The 12,235-nt window shown below is 32.6% G+C and overlaps 2 protein-coding genes across 2 annotated transcripts; one reads left to right on the top strand and one right to left on the bottom strand.

Annotated features, from left to right (window-relative positions):
* LOC113397214 (uncharacterized) lies at positions 1–8,382 on the top strand. The gene is made up of 4 exons (XM_026635456.2): positions 1–1,064; positions 4,362–4,581; positions 6,991–7,183; positions 8,148–8,382. The coding sequence occupies exons 1-4, from the start codon at positions 342–344 to the stop codon at positions 8,281–8,283; spliced, it is 1,272 nt and encodes a 423-aa protein (XP_026491241.2). The 5' UTR covers positions 1–341; the 3' UTR covers positions 8,284–8,382.
* A 1,172-nt stretch (positions 8,383–9,554) lies between these two features.
* Positions 9,555–12,131, bottom strand: LOC113397108 (uncharacterized). The gene is made up of 5 exons (XM_026635260.2): positions 11,863–12,131; positions 11,342–11,513; positions 10,658–10,878; positions 9,957–10,087; positions 9,555–9,829 (listed from the first exon to the last, which is right to left on the bottom strand). Exons 1-5 carry the CDS (start codon positions 11,992–11,994, stop codon positions 9,646–9,648), a joined length of 840 nt encoding a protein of 279 aa, XP_026491045.2. The 5' UTR covers positions 11,995–12,131; the 3' UTR covers positions 9,555–9,645.
* Positions 12,132–12,235: the final 104 nt, after the last annotated feature.

Below are 12,235 nucleotides of genomic sequence, written 5' to 3'. Positions count from 1 at the left end.
AAATTAGAATTACATCACTTTCGTCACAAGTAAAAGTCGTAAGATTCACGGTCATCGTTTTTACTTATCGTAAAATCGCGAAAATAATCAAGAGGGGAAGCGATTTGTGCCGAGTTATGAACGCTTTCTATGCCGGCGAGTGCGCGCAGTTCCTCCAACGCGCTTATCCCGTACGAACGTAATTCTGTAAACATTACGGACAAAATGTTAGCACACCCCGCGATATAAAGTCACGACGCTTCTGTTCACGAGCAATACTAAAGTTAGCAACGATTTGCCAACAGTGAAAGGCTTCGTTAGAACTATATAACAAAAAACGTTTCGAAGTAGCTCAGTCCGAGATGAGAACAGCCATCTGGGTGTTGACCCTCGCGGCGATCGCGGCCGCCGAAATCGCTGATGAACCCTGGGTTGAAGAGGAGGACTTAGAAGAACCATACTCGAATGACAGAGAGTACGACCATGATAGAAGAAAGCGAGAAGCGTATGTCGAAGGTCCTTTTGAAGAACACGTTAGGGTTAAGAGAGGTTGCAATGACGAACCAAAATATAGAGTACGGCGTTCGGCTGATCACCTAAGGAAACCACGTCAGGTTCATCAGTATGAAGTACACGAGTTCAATGATGAAGCATCATTCCCTTTGCCTCCTTACGAGGAAATGTTAGCAGCCAGTGCTGAGCATTACCACAGAGTATACGCTCCAGCTCCCCAAGCTCGTAGTTTGAATAGAGAAGTGAGTGCCGGTCCACTTACCTTTGGCGTCCCTAGGGCGTATGAACCTGTACAAGTTGTCGCTGCACCAGATCTTGGACCGTTACCTGTGTCTAACATTGCTCATGCTAATCCTAATCCTAATCAGGCAGACAGTCTTGCTTCTGTTTCTTTACCGAATGCGGAACCTGTCGCTTTTGTCCCGTTATCTTCAGAGCCTTTAAGAGTAGCGGATGATTTGTCAACGGCAGCTGGTCACCACAAGGAGAAACATCATCCTAAGTCTCGAGGGCATTCTAGAGGTGGTGGTCACCAGCAGCATGGTATCTACAATGCCGAACACGGTGTAAAGGTAATAAAATAATATTGTATATTTTTTACCCTTTAGAATTCAAATTTGACTAATTTAACAAAATTGAATTGAATAGTACTTATTTCAGCATATGCATAATATGGTATAAACCTAACAAATTTAAAACCATAGTAAATAGTGTAATTTACATCGTTTGTTCGGTAAATATATTTGAAGAAATAGCTATATATCTGGATAAGCTGGAATTTTCGAAGTCGATTATCGATTTTCGAACGAACGCTTGATTATACTAGGTTAGTCAATTAAAAAAGACTAAATACGATTCATTTAAGTATGCCCAGCACTTCGGCACTTCTGACTAAAAATAAAACAATATATTATATAAATAAAAAAATGTAATTTACATAAATCTGTTATTCTCTAAATAATTTTCGTAATAAACTTTTGGTTTATGAATAATATATATAATAATATATTCAAATAATATTCATTGTTTTGCTTCGACGTCGGACTTTTTGCTGTGGTTAATAATAATTATACACTTTACGTCTTTGCTTCCTATTAAGCTAAAGACGTTTCTAAGATAAGGTCAAGTTCAAGTTGAACGTCTTTATTATGAGAAATGTTGAAAACATTTTAATAATATTGTTATTCATATGTATTTTTTCAAAGTCTAGTTAGGCAGATAGACAAATTAGCCACTTGATGGTAAATGGTCACCAGCACCCATAGACATTAGCATTGTAAAAAATATTAAACATTCCTTATATCGCCAATGCACTACCAACTTTGGAAACGAAGGTACTATCTCCCTGGTGTCTGTAGTTATACTGCCTCACTCCTATGACTTGAAGGGTTTCAAACAAAAAAATATTAAATATTACTGTTTTCCGGTAGAGTATGAATATCTAATAAGTGGTTGGTACGTATCCATACGGGTTTACACAAAGACCTACCACCAAGTACATTTATAATTAGCTTATAAAATCTTCCTTAGAAGATAACCTTAACGTAGAAAGCAATAGGTACTTACCTAAACAGCACAGCGTAACTTTTGTACGAATTGTTGCAAAGTTAGTATTTCGCATAAAGTGACTGTTTATTTTTATCATAATATTTTATAATTAAAAAAATATAGTTACAATGATAATAATAATCTTCATAACAAATTTATCAATTGTTTTTTTACATCAAAGAAGTAAACTGGAATTGGACCGTCGGATGTTTTGTTATCACCTCCGCTCTTAATATAGACAATATAGCTCTATACAATCTATTATTTTCGACAAATTCAGTATCAACTTTTGATAACTAAAATGCTATGTCTTAGTGTCTTTAATTACACTGACTCACCTTTCAAAACTTTACACCGAATATAATATCAATCCAAACCATAACTGACTAACCAGACTGATTATCATTAAAAGGTCTATGTATTAATATTTTAAACAAATTACTATAGGTATTTAAATAAACAAATAAAATAATATATGAAACTATATTTTAAGAACATGTATCAATCTGTAATTGTTGGGCACTACTGGGCTAAGGGTCTTCTTGATAGGTCAGGAGCTCAATCCACTAAACTTTACTTTACCACCGAGCAATAAATGATTTAAATATACAAATGAAGTAAAGGAAAGTTTAAATCCTAACCAAATATAACTAATCCAATCTATTTAACATTAACAGCCTGTAAATTTCCCACTTGCTGAGCTAAGGCCTCTTCTCTCTTTGAGGATAAGTTTTGAAGCATGTTCTATAACGCTGCTCCAATGCGGGTTATAAACACAAATTAAGCATATGAAAATTGCTCAAAAAGGTGCTCGCCTGGGTTTGAACTCGCAATCATCGGTTAAGATGCACGCGTTATAACCACTGGGCCATCTCGGCTCAATCCAATCTATTTGTTATCCACATTTAAGCCATTTTCCAGAACTAACATATCGATAATATGAAGAATAATTGTCCGGTGAAAAAAGACTAAAATTTTTGTAAATCATCCATACTAATGTTATAATAAGGTAAAATTTGTTTGTATGTAGCGGTAATCTCCGGAACTAAGGATCCAATTCTAAAATCTAATTCATTGACGCAAAAAAGAAAGCTACTTTATTCCTAAGTACTGTAAGGTTTAAATTATATGTCTATCTTAATATTTTCTTTATTAAAAATTGCACGCATGGAAAGTTGGGGCGGGTCGCTAGTATTTAATTATGTGAGTAATTCTTAATTAATAATTAGTATATAATATCTTAATTTTTCATGGTAGGGCTTTGTGCAAGCCCGTCTGGGTAGGTACCACCCACTCATTAGATATTCTACCGTCAAACAGCAGTACTCAGTATTGTTGTGCCCCGGTTTGAAGGGTGAGTGATCCAGTGTAACTACAGGCACAAGGGACATAACAACTTAGTTCCCAAGGTTGGTGGCGCATTTGTGATGTAAGGAATGGTTAATATGTCTTATAGTGCAATTGTCTATGGGCGGTGGTAACTTACCATCAGAAGGTCGTCCACCTACTGATACCATAAAAAAAAAAAACATAAAAATGAGTGTAATCATTATATATAAAAAAGAAACCCAATTATAAAAGTGACGTCATATATTTAATCATACAGTTATATATTAATAATCAATTATTTATTTTATACTAAACAATGGCATACCTTTCTATGAATTATAAATTCGTAATACGTTTATAATATACCAAAGATAATTAATTAGGTACTTTGTTTAATTCATAATTATATTCGGTAATTGCGTGGCTTAATTTATTAAGTGCATTTATATAATATCAATGATAACAATTATTTGATGACGTAAAATGCCTTCATATATGTCTGCTTTTAGTAAATCTCATTAGGTAACACCATTCTCAATAACCGAATTAAAACCTCATTTAAAATTTGGTTAATTTAATTAATCATACCGTTGATGTAAGTTGACCATATTTTTAATTAATAAATGAATTGATTTGAAAAAAAAATAAATTTCGTTTCGTCGATTTTTTTAATCATAAAATCGAACAATGTTCTTGAAATATTAATCATTCTAAAAACAATATTTATATAATCGTTTCGAAATTTCATTTGTATTTTCCCAATCATTATTTTCTATTGATTGTCCAGTGAAAACAATATGTAGGTAGTAGAAATGACGTTTAATTAAAACACAAGTTTTTTTGTTTCCAATAAGTATTTCAATTAATAATTAACTTTTTATTCAAACGACGTTCCAGTCCAGAACGTATCACTGTCTAGTGACACTTTATCGTATGAGTAAAAGAATTTCTTTTATAACATTTATATAATGAATTATTTCAAACAATTTCAGAGCACAAAGAAATCGAACTCGGATCATCATTTAGATAAGGGCGCTAAAGGCTTCAAGACAGACGAACTTCATCGCAAGGAATACGAAGAAGCTGGTGGTCAGAAGAAGAAACACCACGACAGAGCCGATCACAAAGGTGATCATGAAGAAGAGGCCTTCGGTTCCAGAGGAGCACATTTCGGCGAAAAGAAGGGACACAAAAAGGGTCACAAAACTAAAGGTATGATATATGCTTAAATGAAACACTAGGCGGTGTCCATATGTATGTACAGATTTTTAATTAATGAACTATCAGATCCATGTCTATGATATGCTACTTACACTAGCACTTACTCTGCAAGCCGAAACATAGCAATGAAGTACCCATCTATTGTCTTTACTCAAACGAGCAAACGAGCAACTAAAAATATAATAATGGTATTTTTATAAACTGCTCATTTAGTCTCAAGATGTGGCCCTAGCTTTACATTAAGTCACTTCAACTTTGGTAAGCTAGCTTAGATGTTTAGCCCGTTGAGTTCATAACATTCTTATCATTGCATTTTAAATAAATGCTACACGAAATACCGATGCCAAAATACAACGAAGCCAATGATTTACAAAGAATAGAATATGTGGTTAATAATTTTCCATTTTTAAATATATTTTTTTCTATAAGATGATAACCCTCACTAATATTATAAATAAGATTTGTTAGTTTTTCACATTTTAACTAATCAAGCGATCATCGTGTAATTTTGCATACACGTATCCGTGGTACAAAAAAAGACGTAGCGTACCTAACATCCGAAACCCTCATGCGAGGGCGAAACCGTTGGCAGAAACTATTTGTTGATATTATTTACCTCATTTCACAAAACACAAGTTTTATCATTGAGATGGCCTATATGGCCCAATGGTTAGAATGCGTACATTTTAACCAATGATTGCGGGTTCAAACCCAGGCAAGCACTACTGAATTTTCATATTCTTAATAATTTGTGTTTATTAAACATCGTTAGGAAATCTGCATGTGTCTATCGCAATGAAGCAGCGTAGTGGAATATATTTCCTAACCTTCTCCTCAAAGGGAGACGAGCTCTTAGCCCAGTAGTGGGAAATTTACAGTCTGTTACTATTATTATTTATATAAGCATTATCATAATTGATAAAGATATTCCAATTTAAATAATTCACGTTACGCGTAATATGAAAAACAAGAGAATATAGAAATCACTTTTGATTAATAGACAGCATAGCGAAGATAATTTATTTAAAATTACGATAAGGTCAAGTGATCAATAGCAAACGAATAACTTTATGTAACAAATCTAACGACGTTCGCTTTCACTTGACCGCAAAATACTTATTTTTTCTCGAACAATAGCCAGTGACGGACGTATTGAGACATACTAACAATCAATTCAACATTAGTAATTTCGTCATTTAATTTACCTTTATCTGTAACAAGTTAAATTCCTAGTCACTGTTGTTTTTCTTTTCGTTTTTATGTTAAGCAAACAAACGGTTTTGACTTATGAAATTTTTTATGCAAATATTTATGAATGTAATTAATATATTCCTAGGTTATGTTTACTAGTAGTTACTTAAACGGTATAGAATTTGTGTATAGTTTGAAGTTAGTTTCTTTGATATGTTATCGTTGAGTTGTTGTCACTTGAATTGTAATTAAATGGTAACTCAATTATTGGTGAAATATCACCTATATAAACCCCTATAATTGATACCTCTCAGACTGTCTTTGCATGCCCATCATTGTCGTATTTTGTTGGTGATTTTAATAAAAAAATAAGATAGTTAATAGACAATGCGTATTATCCCACACAAGATAAAAAAATTCAGACATAATACATGAAATATTTCATCTAGTATAATTAAATGATACTATAATATTATTACTTGGTTTTAGAGCTTTGTGCTAGCCCGTCTGGGTAGGTATCACGTAATCACATTGTTGTCTTCCGGTTTGAAGGGTGAGTGAGCCAGTGTAACTACAGGTCCCAAGTTTGGTTGCGAATTGCTGATGAAAGGAATGGTTAATATTTTTTACAGCGCCGATGTCTAGCCCGCCTACCTATATAATAAACACAAATCAAAAGGATTAATTATTTAACAGTTTATAATATTTTATAATTGATATTTAAAATAGATATAACACGTGCATATTGAAGGCAGTAGGTTCAAATCTGAGAATCATCGAGATTGTATGTGCTTAGTTCTTATTTATAATAATTCATCTCGTGCTCAACGTTGAAGGAAAGCATCGTGAGGTAGCTTACATGACGTATTGTTTCTGTCAACAGGCGAGAACAACTAATGGCTATCAATTGCAAAAAATAAATATAACAAAATCCAAAAATGCTTTTCGAGTAAGCTTACTCGAATAAAATAAATGTTGTTTTGAACTGTCGGTTTTTTTTCGTACATAATGAAAATCTGAAATCATTTGCACATACGTCCATAAAGTTAGGGAACAGTAAGCGCGCATGTGTTAGCACGCACACTTGAACAATATGTTAGCTATTCTCTGTGACAATGGACACAATATTATACTAAAAATAAAAATAAAGCCCTATATAATAATGATCAATAACATCATTAAGTAACAGCTATACTATTTATGTTTAAGGATTCCACAATAAATATCACAAGGATGAATTACATAAAGAGCACAAATTCTACGACGACTTCCACAAGGGTGGTGAACACCACCGATATGGCAAGTTCAATGCCAAGCACGCCAGCAACGAGAGCGGTAAGAAGAAAGTGCACCACGTCAACGCTGGACATGACTTCTTAGAACATGGCAAGAAGGGCTACAGGTAGAGAATTATATCATTATTACTTTAATAACCCATTTAGCCCATTGAGCCGAGATGGCCCAGTGGTTATAACGCGTGCTTCTTAACCGATAATTTCCGGTTCAAACCCAGGCAGGCACCACTGAATTTTCATGTGCTTAGTTTGTGTTTATGATTCATCTCGTGCTCGGCGGTGAAGGAAAACATCGTGAGGAAACCTGCATGTGTCTAATTTCAACGAAATTCTGCCACATATGTATTCTACCAACCCGCATTGGAGCAGTGTGGTGGAATATGCTCCGAACCTTCTCCTCAAAGAGAGAGGAGGCCTTAGCCCAGCAGTGGGAAATTTACAGGCTGTTAATGTAAAAATGTAATGTAATGTAACCCATTTAGCATGTTATACTGACTTACATAGCCCAAAGAACGGAAAACATGGATCTTGATTAAAAGTCCTGTAGTTAGTCACTAGACCGAACCTATGTTACACTGAAATAAGTGTAACATTTGTGTCTATGGTTAATCTGTGTTCGGAGTTAAACTTCGTGACAAAACTTAAACGTTTAAAAGGTTACACGTAAACAGTGTTATGGAAAAAATCTGTGAAATAATCTACATAAAAGAAAAAAGCTTTTGTCCAAACAGAACATAGAGTTTTTATTATAATTTTATCTGACTAAAAGTTCTACAGCTTAACTTTAAAAGATTGCCAAAAACATCTTCAAATTATATTTCCATTTCATGATCATGAATTAACTAGAACCTACCTTTGATACTGAATCAAATTTGGTATTTTCTATTTGTATTCGTTTCCAATTATTTAGTCTTGAACGTTGAAGCTAAGGACAATAATTCCATAAATATTTATACTCTTTTCAAATAATTATATGCATCGTATTTAAAAATCATAACTGACAATACATCCAAAATAAAATAAGTAAACAATATTTAGACGCCAAACTTATAATATTTTGTGATTTTTCAGCAACAAAGGGCATTTAGACGCTGATCACAAAGGTCACAAGGGAAAATCAGGTCATGAAGAACACAATCAGCATTATGCCCAGCATGGAAAGAAGGGTGGCAAGGAAGGCGGGTCCCATTGGGCATATGCAAACTAATCCTAAGGAACGTTAATATAAGAGCCATAGTTGTGCTTGGGGCGTTTTAAAGTTATAAATATTGTTAAATGGTACTGAATTGTTATAACCTTAGCTTTACTGTATTTTGTTTTATTTACGATTTTGCTGATACTAAAATATTATACCATCGCAATTATGTTCTATTCATGTAAGATATATTTATAAGTATTATTCGAAATCTAAATAAAATAGTCTCTAAGTGAGCTCAAGCACTTTTGATTTGTCATTTAAAAGCAATAAACTAAACGTAAAGCTAACTCTGCCAACCGGTTCCGATAGTAGAATCTAAGAAAAAACTTTCTTAGAATCATTGATAAGTAAGTTTATTGATGATTTTGATGAATTATAATCTTAATGGAGACAAGATATTCCGTCAAACACAGCAATATGTGTTGCATTGCCAGATATGAAAAAACTAATTTCACAGTGAATTGTGAATTAAACAGTAATTTATGTAAAAAGTTCTCTCTATCAGTTCTTTTCACAATCATCGGAACAAATCAGTAAGTTGTTGTAACCGTTTTAAGGTCGTTTGGACTTTTCATTTGAGCTCGCGTTTTAACATAAATTCCTTATTTGATGTGGACTGTTTAGCTTCTATTGAATTCAATTTATGTTTACTATTATACACTAATAAATATCAGCAAAATCCATTTATAGATTTGTAATTTTTTTAAACCGTTGTACAATTCCAACTTTAAAATTTCTTAAAAATCTTATCTGTCGTTTAATTCAATTTGTGGTGTTTATTTTTCCGTCCTGAATTCTATTATCTTCGTTGCGATTACTAATATCATACTGTAATGAATACATCAACAATTTTTTTATTGTTTGAGATGGTAAGAAATTCTTACTTATAGAAATAAAAATTGTTACATGGGTTATTATAACTTTATAATGTTTGTAATAAATGTACATATTAATCGTGTTTTTTTAAACAGAGTAACATGCTCTGAGATTTTGCAATGATGCAGTTAAGTTTGCAGTATGTGTAAGACAAATTTTCCAACTATATTATAAACGTATTTGTTTATTTTGCACACACTTGTTGGTTAGTGCTGGTGACAATACAATCTTGAATATAAAATTTGATTCATTTCATGATATCCATTTAATTAAACCTTGTTAGTTAAAATTGACAAAATATTTTAAATAGAAAAGACCAAACTCATTAATAAGAATATTATATCTAAGATTTTCAAATTTATATGTTCAACCAAATTATAAGTCAATTGTACATTTTTTAAAGATTTTTATTTCCATTTGTTTGTTATCTTAAATAATTTATGACTTTTAAAATTATTACAAAGAGCAGACCATGAGGAAGCTTGGAAGCAAATGCTAAAGATTAAGAGGTTTGCGAGGTTCCCGTCCACCAGCTGCGGGATTAAAATGTTTGGTATAGATGCTCACAGTGTGATGAGGTCTTCGAGGAAAGAATACCCTTTGCCCAGCATCGTCAATAAAGTCACTAAAATCCATCGACCATTCTCGCTTCATTCCACATTTTTCACAGATTTTTGACCTACAAATAAATAAAATATGATACGGAGATAATATTTGATGAAGACATTTTTTGTAAGCTTGGAGAATTATTATCCAATCAAAAATACCTTAAATCCTTGAAAATACTAGCAGTTGAAAATACTTACGTATATTGACTGACTGCTATGACTTGAACGAGAGGATGACGGAGTTCCTCAGCGTGATCGAGAACAGTACGCAATAGAAGTGTTCCTACACCTTGACCAGCTACATCGGAAGCGGTCCCCAGTATCTCCACCTTAATTGAATATAATAATAACAACACATTTGTTAAGTAAGCTATATATTTATTTTTATATATTTCTAGTTCATTGAGCCAAATATCTTGTAACCTTCGGTTGATTCGTCATAGTCTCACCCCGATACGTTCAGTAGTTTTCAAGGGATTGACGCATAAAGAAAACCAAAATCATTATATTTAACTTATATAGATATATTTTGACGATAATATTATTAATTTATATTTTGTAACTTTTTTCGGGTTAAATATTTTTAATTATACCTACATTTTGCTTAAAAATTTTCGACTTAGTTTAAGTTTAGTGATTGTTATTCATTATATATATTACATAATAGCAGGCCGGGTCCCGCATTACAATGTTTAGTCAAAAACCTTATGTAAAACACGCTGAATATAATGGTACAAATATCAGGTGTTTTATTGCGTCATGAGCATTCAAAAAGTAAACCGTTATCTTTTTATAGATATAGATAGAAGACTATTGGGATTTCAAGTAGAATCATATTTATGAAATTAAATATATGAGTAAATCATTATCGTATTTACAGTTTTAAGATGAACACTTACATCATAAAGATAGTTAACATTGTACTTGTTAAACAAATTGGGAGTTTTCAAGCAGTGTGCTATGAAGTACATTCGGTTCCTCTCAGGTCTAGACGATGTAAAATGCGCCCACTCCTCTAACTCATTTACCATCCAAGGGTATGTTTTGTTAGCAACGCTTACACCAACCAGCTTTCTCTCTTTTGTGCGTTGAATGTATTCATATGCCAAAAGTCGGTCACCTACGACAAAGCAATAAAACCTTTTTTGAAAGATTTCAGAGAAGAAGAGTTTTTTTTTATAATATGGTTTAATATGCTGGTACTTTTTGTTTAAAACTGGCAAAAAGCCCATATTTTGGTAAGTGGCAATTAGCACTGAAAAAAATATGTATCATCTCTTAAATATGTCCCTTGTGCCTTTTGTGAAACTGGTTCACTTACTCTTCAAACCGTAACACAACTATTCTATGTATTGCTGTTTGACGTTGAAATAGGTGATGAGTTTTTAACTGACAAGGAATTCCCTCTTTTTAAGTTCATTTTGATTTTAATACGCTTTATTGATTGATTGATAGATTGATTGAGTCTAAGAATTTATTTCAATAAAGTGCAGTATTTTTTCAGAAACCTTAGATTAAACTATGTTTATTATATTTGCAAGGCCCTCTCGGTATAAAGTATATAAATTTAATAACATAAGTACCAGAATTAGAATACTTGTCTGTAAGGACTTCAAGATAGGAACAGTTGAGACACATCCAGAGACCCACGACGCTCGGTTCCCTCGGCCAGTAATGAGAATAGAGAAATGATTTAATTAATTTCGCATGACTTGCATTACCACGTTCCACCGAGACGGTGTTAATATTAAAACACTGAAAAATTAACTTCATATTATTCCTACTGATAGTTAAAATTTAAGAACATTCCGTCACCAGTCTCCGGAACTTAGAAGCATACTATGCTCAAAATGTTCAATTAAATTTTATGATGAATTAAAATTAAAATACAGATAACATTATATACGTTCTATTAATATTGGTTGTGTCTTAATATGTTGTATTTATCTATCGAACTGTTGTCTTACTGTTTTAAAAATATTCGAATCTTATGTAACGTTAGTAGGTGATGAAAATGAGGTCAAACAGCAGCCTAGTGTGTAATAATTTGACCTAAGGTGATGATGATGGTCAAATCTGATTTGAAAGATTAATTATTTCATACCGGCTTTCTATCGGGGATAAAGCACTCATCACATGCTGACGACTTGGTAAATCGTTTGATTTGTAAATTGATGCGGGGCTTTGCACACCGCTCAGCTAGCATGGCGTACTTTAATATTTTAAAGCAATTCATTGTTGCAAATTTTCGATCATTGCTGGGAGTTCTGTCCTCATTTTTTATGTTAGTTTATGAAATTTTGTTTTTAACTGAATATTTTTGCTAAATCATTTTGTGACTTCTTTCGTCATGTTTAATAATAATTTTTGTCATTATAGTGTCATTTAAAAACTTTGAAAATAGTATCATATTAAGCAAAACATTCTTCATTGACAAATATTATTCTGGAAATATTCTGTATTCAAAGAATACAAAC

The sequence above is a fragment of the Vanessa tameamea genome, chromosome 3 (genome assembly GCF_037043105.1).
Source record: "Vanessa tameamea isolate UH-Manoa-2023 chromosome 3, ilVanTame1 primary haplotype, whole genome shotgun sequence".
Classification (NCBI taxonomy): domain Eukaryota; kingdom Metazoa; phylum Arthropoda; class Insecta; order Lepidoptera; family Nymphalidae; genus Vanessa; species Vanessa tameamea.
This window is presented reverse-complemented; position numbering and strand designations above follow the sequence as displayed.

Excerpts from the sequence above, each read along its gene's own strand:
- LOC113397214 (XM_026635456.2), top strand. The coding sequence starts at position 342 with ATGAGAACAGCCATCTGGGTGTTGACCCTCGCGGCGATCGCGGCCGCC. Across the intron at positions 1,065-4,361 it reads ATGCCGAACACGGTGTAAAG|AGCACAAAGAAATCGAACTC; the intron begins GTAATAAAATAA and ends AAACAATTTCAG. Across the intron at positions 7,184-8,147 it reads CATGGCAAGAAGGGCTACAG|CAACAAAGGGCATTTAGACG; the intron begins GTAGAGAATTAT and ends GTGATTTTTCAG.
- LOC113397108 (XM_026635260.2), bottom strand. The coding sequence starts at position 11,994 with ATGAATTGCTTTAAAATATTAAAGTACGCCATGCTAGCTGAGCGGTGT. Across the intron at positions 10,879-11,341 it reads AGACAAGTATTCTAATTCTG|GTGACCGACTTTTGGCATAT; the intron begins GTACTTATGTTA and ends GCTTTGTCGTAG. Across the intron at positions 10,088-10,657 it reads ATGTTAACTATCTTTATGAT|GTGGAGATACTGGGGACCGC; the intron begins GTAAGTGTTCAT and ends TATTCAATTAAG.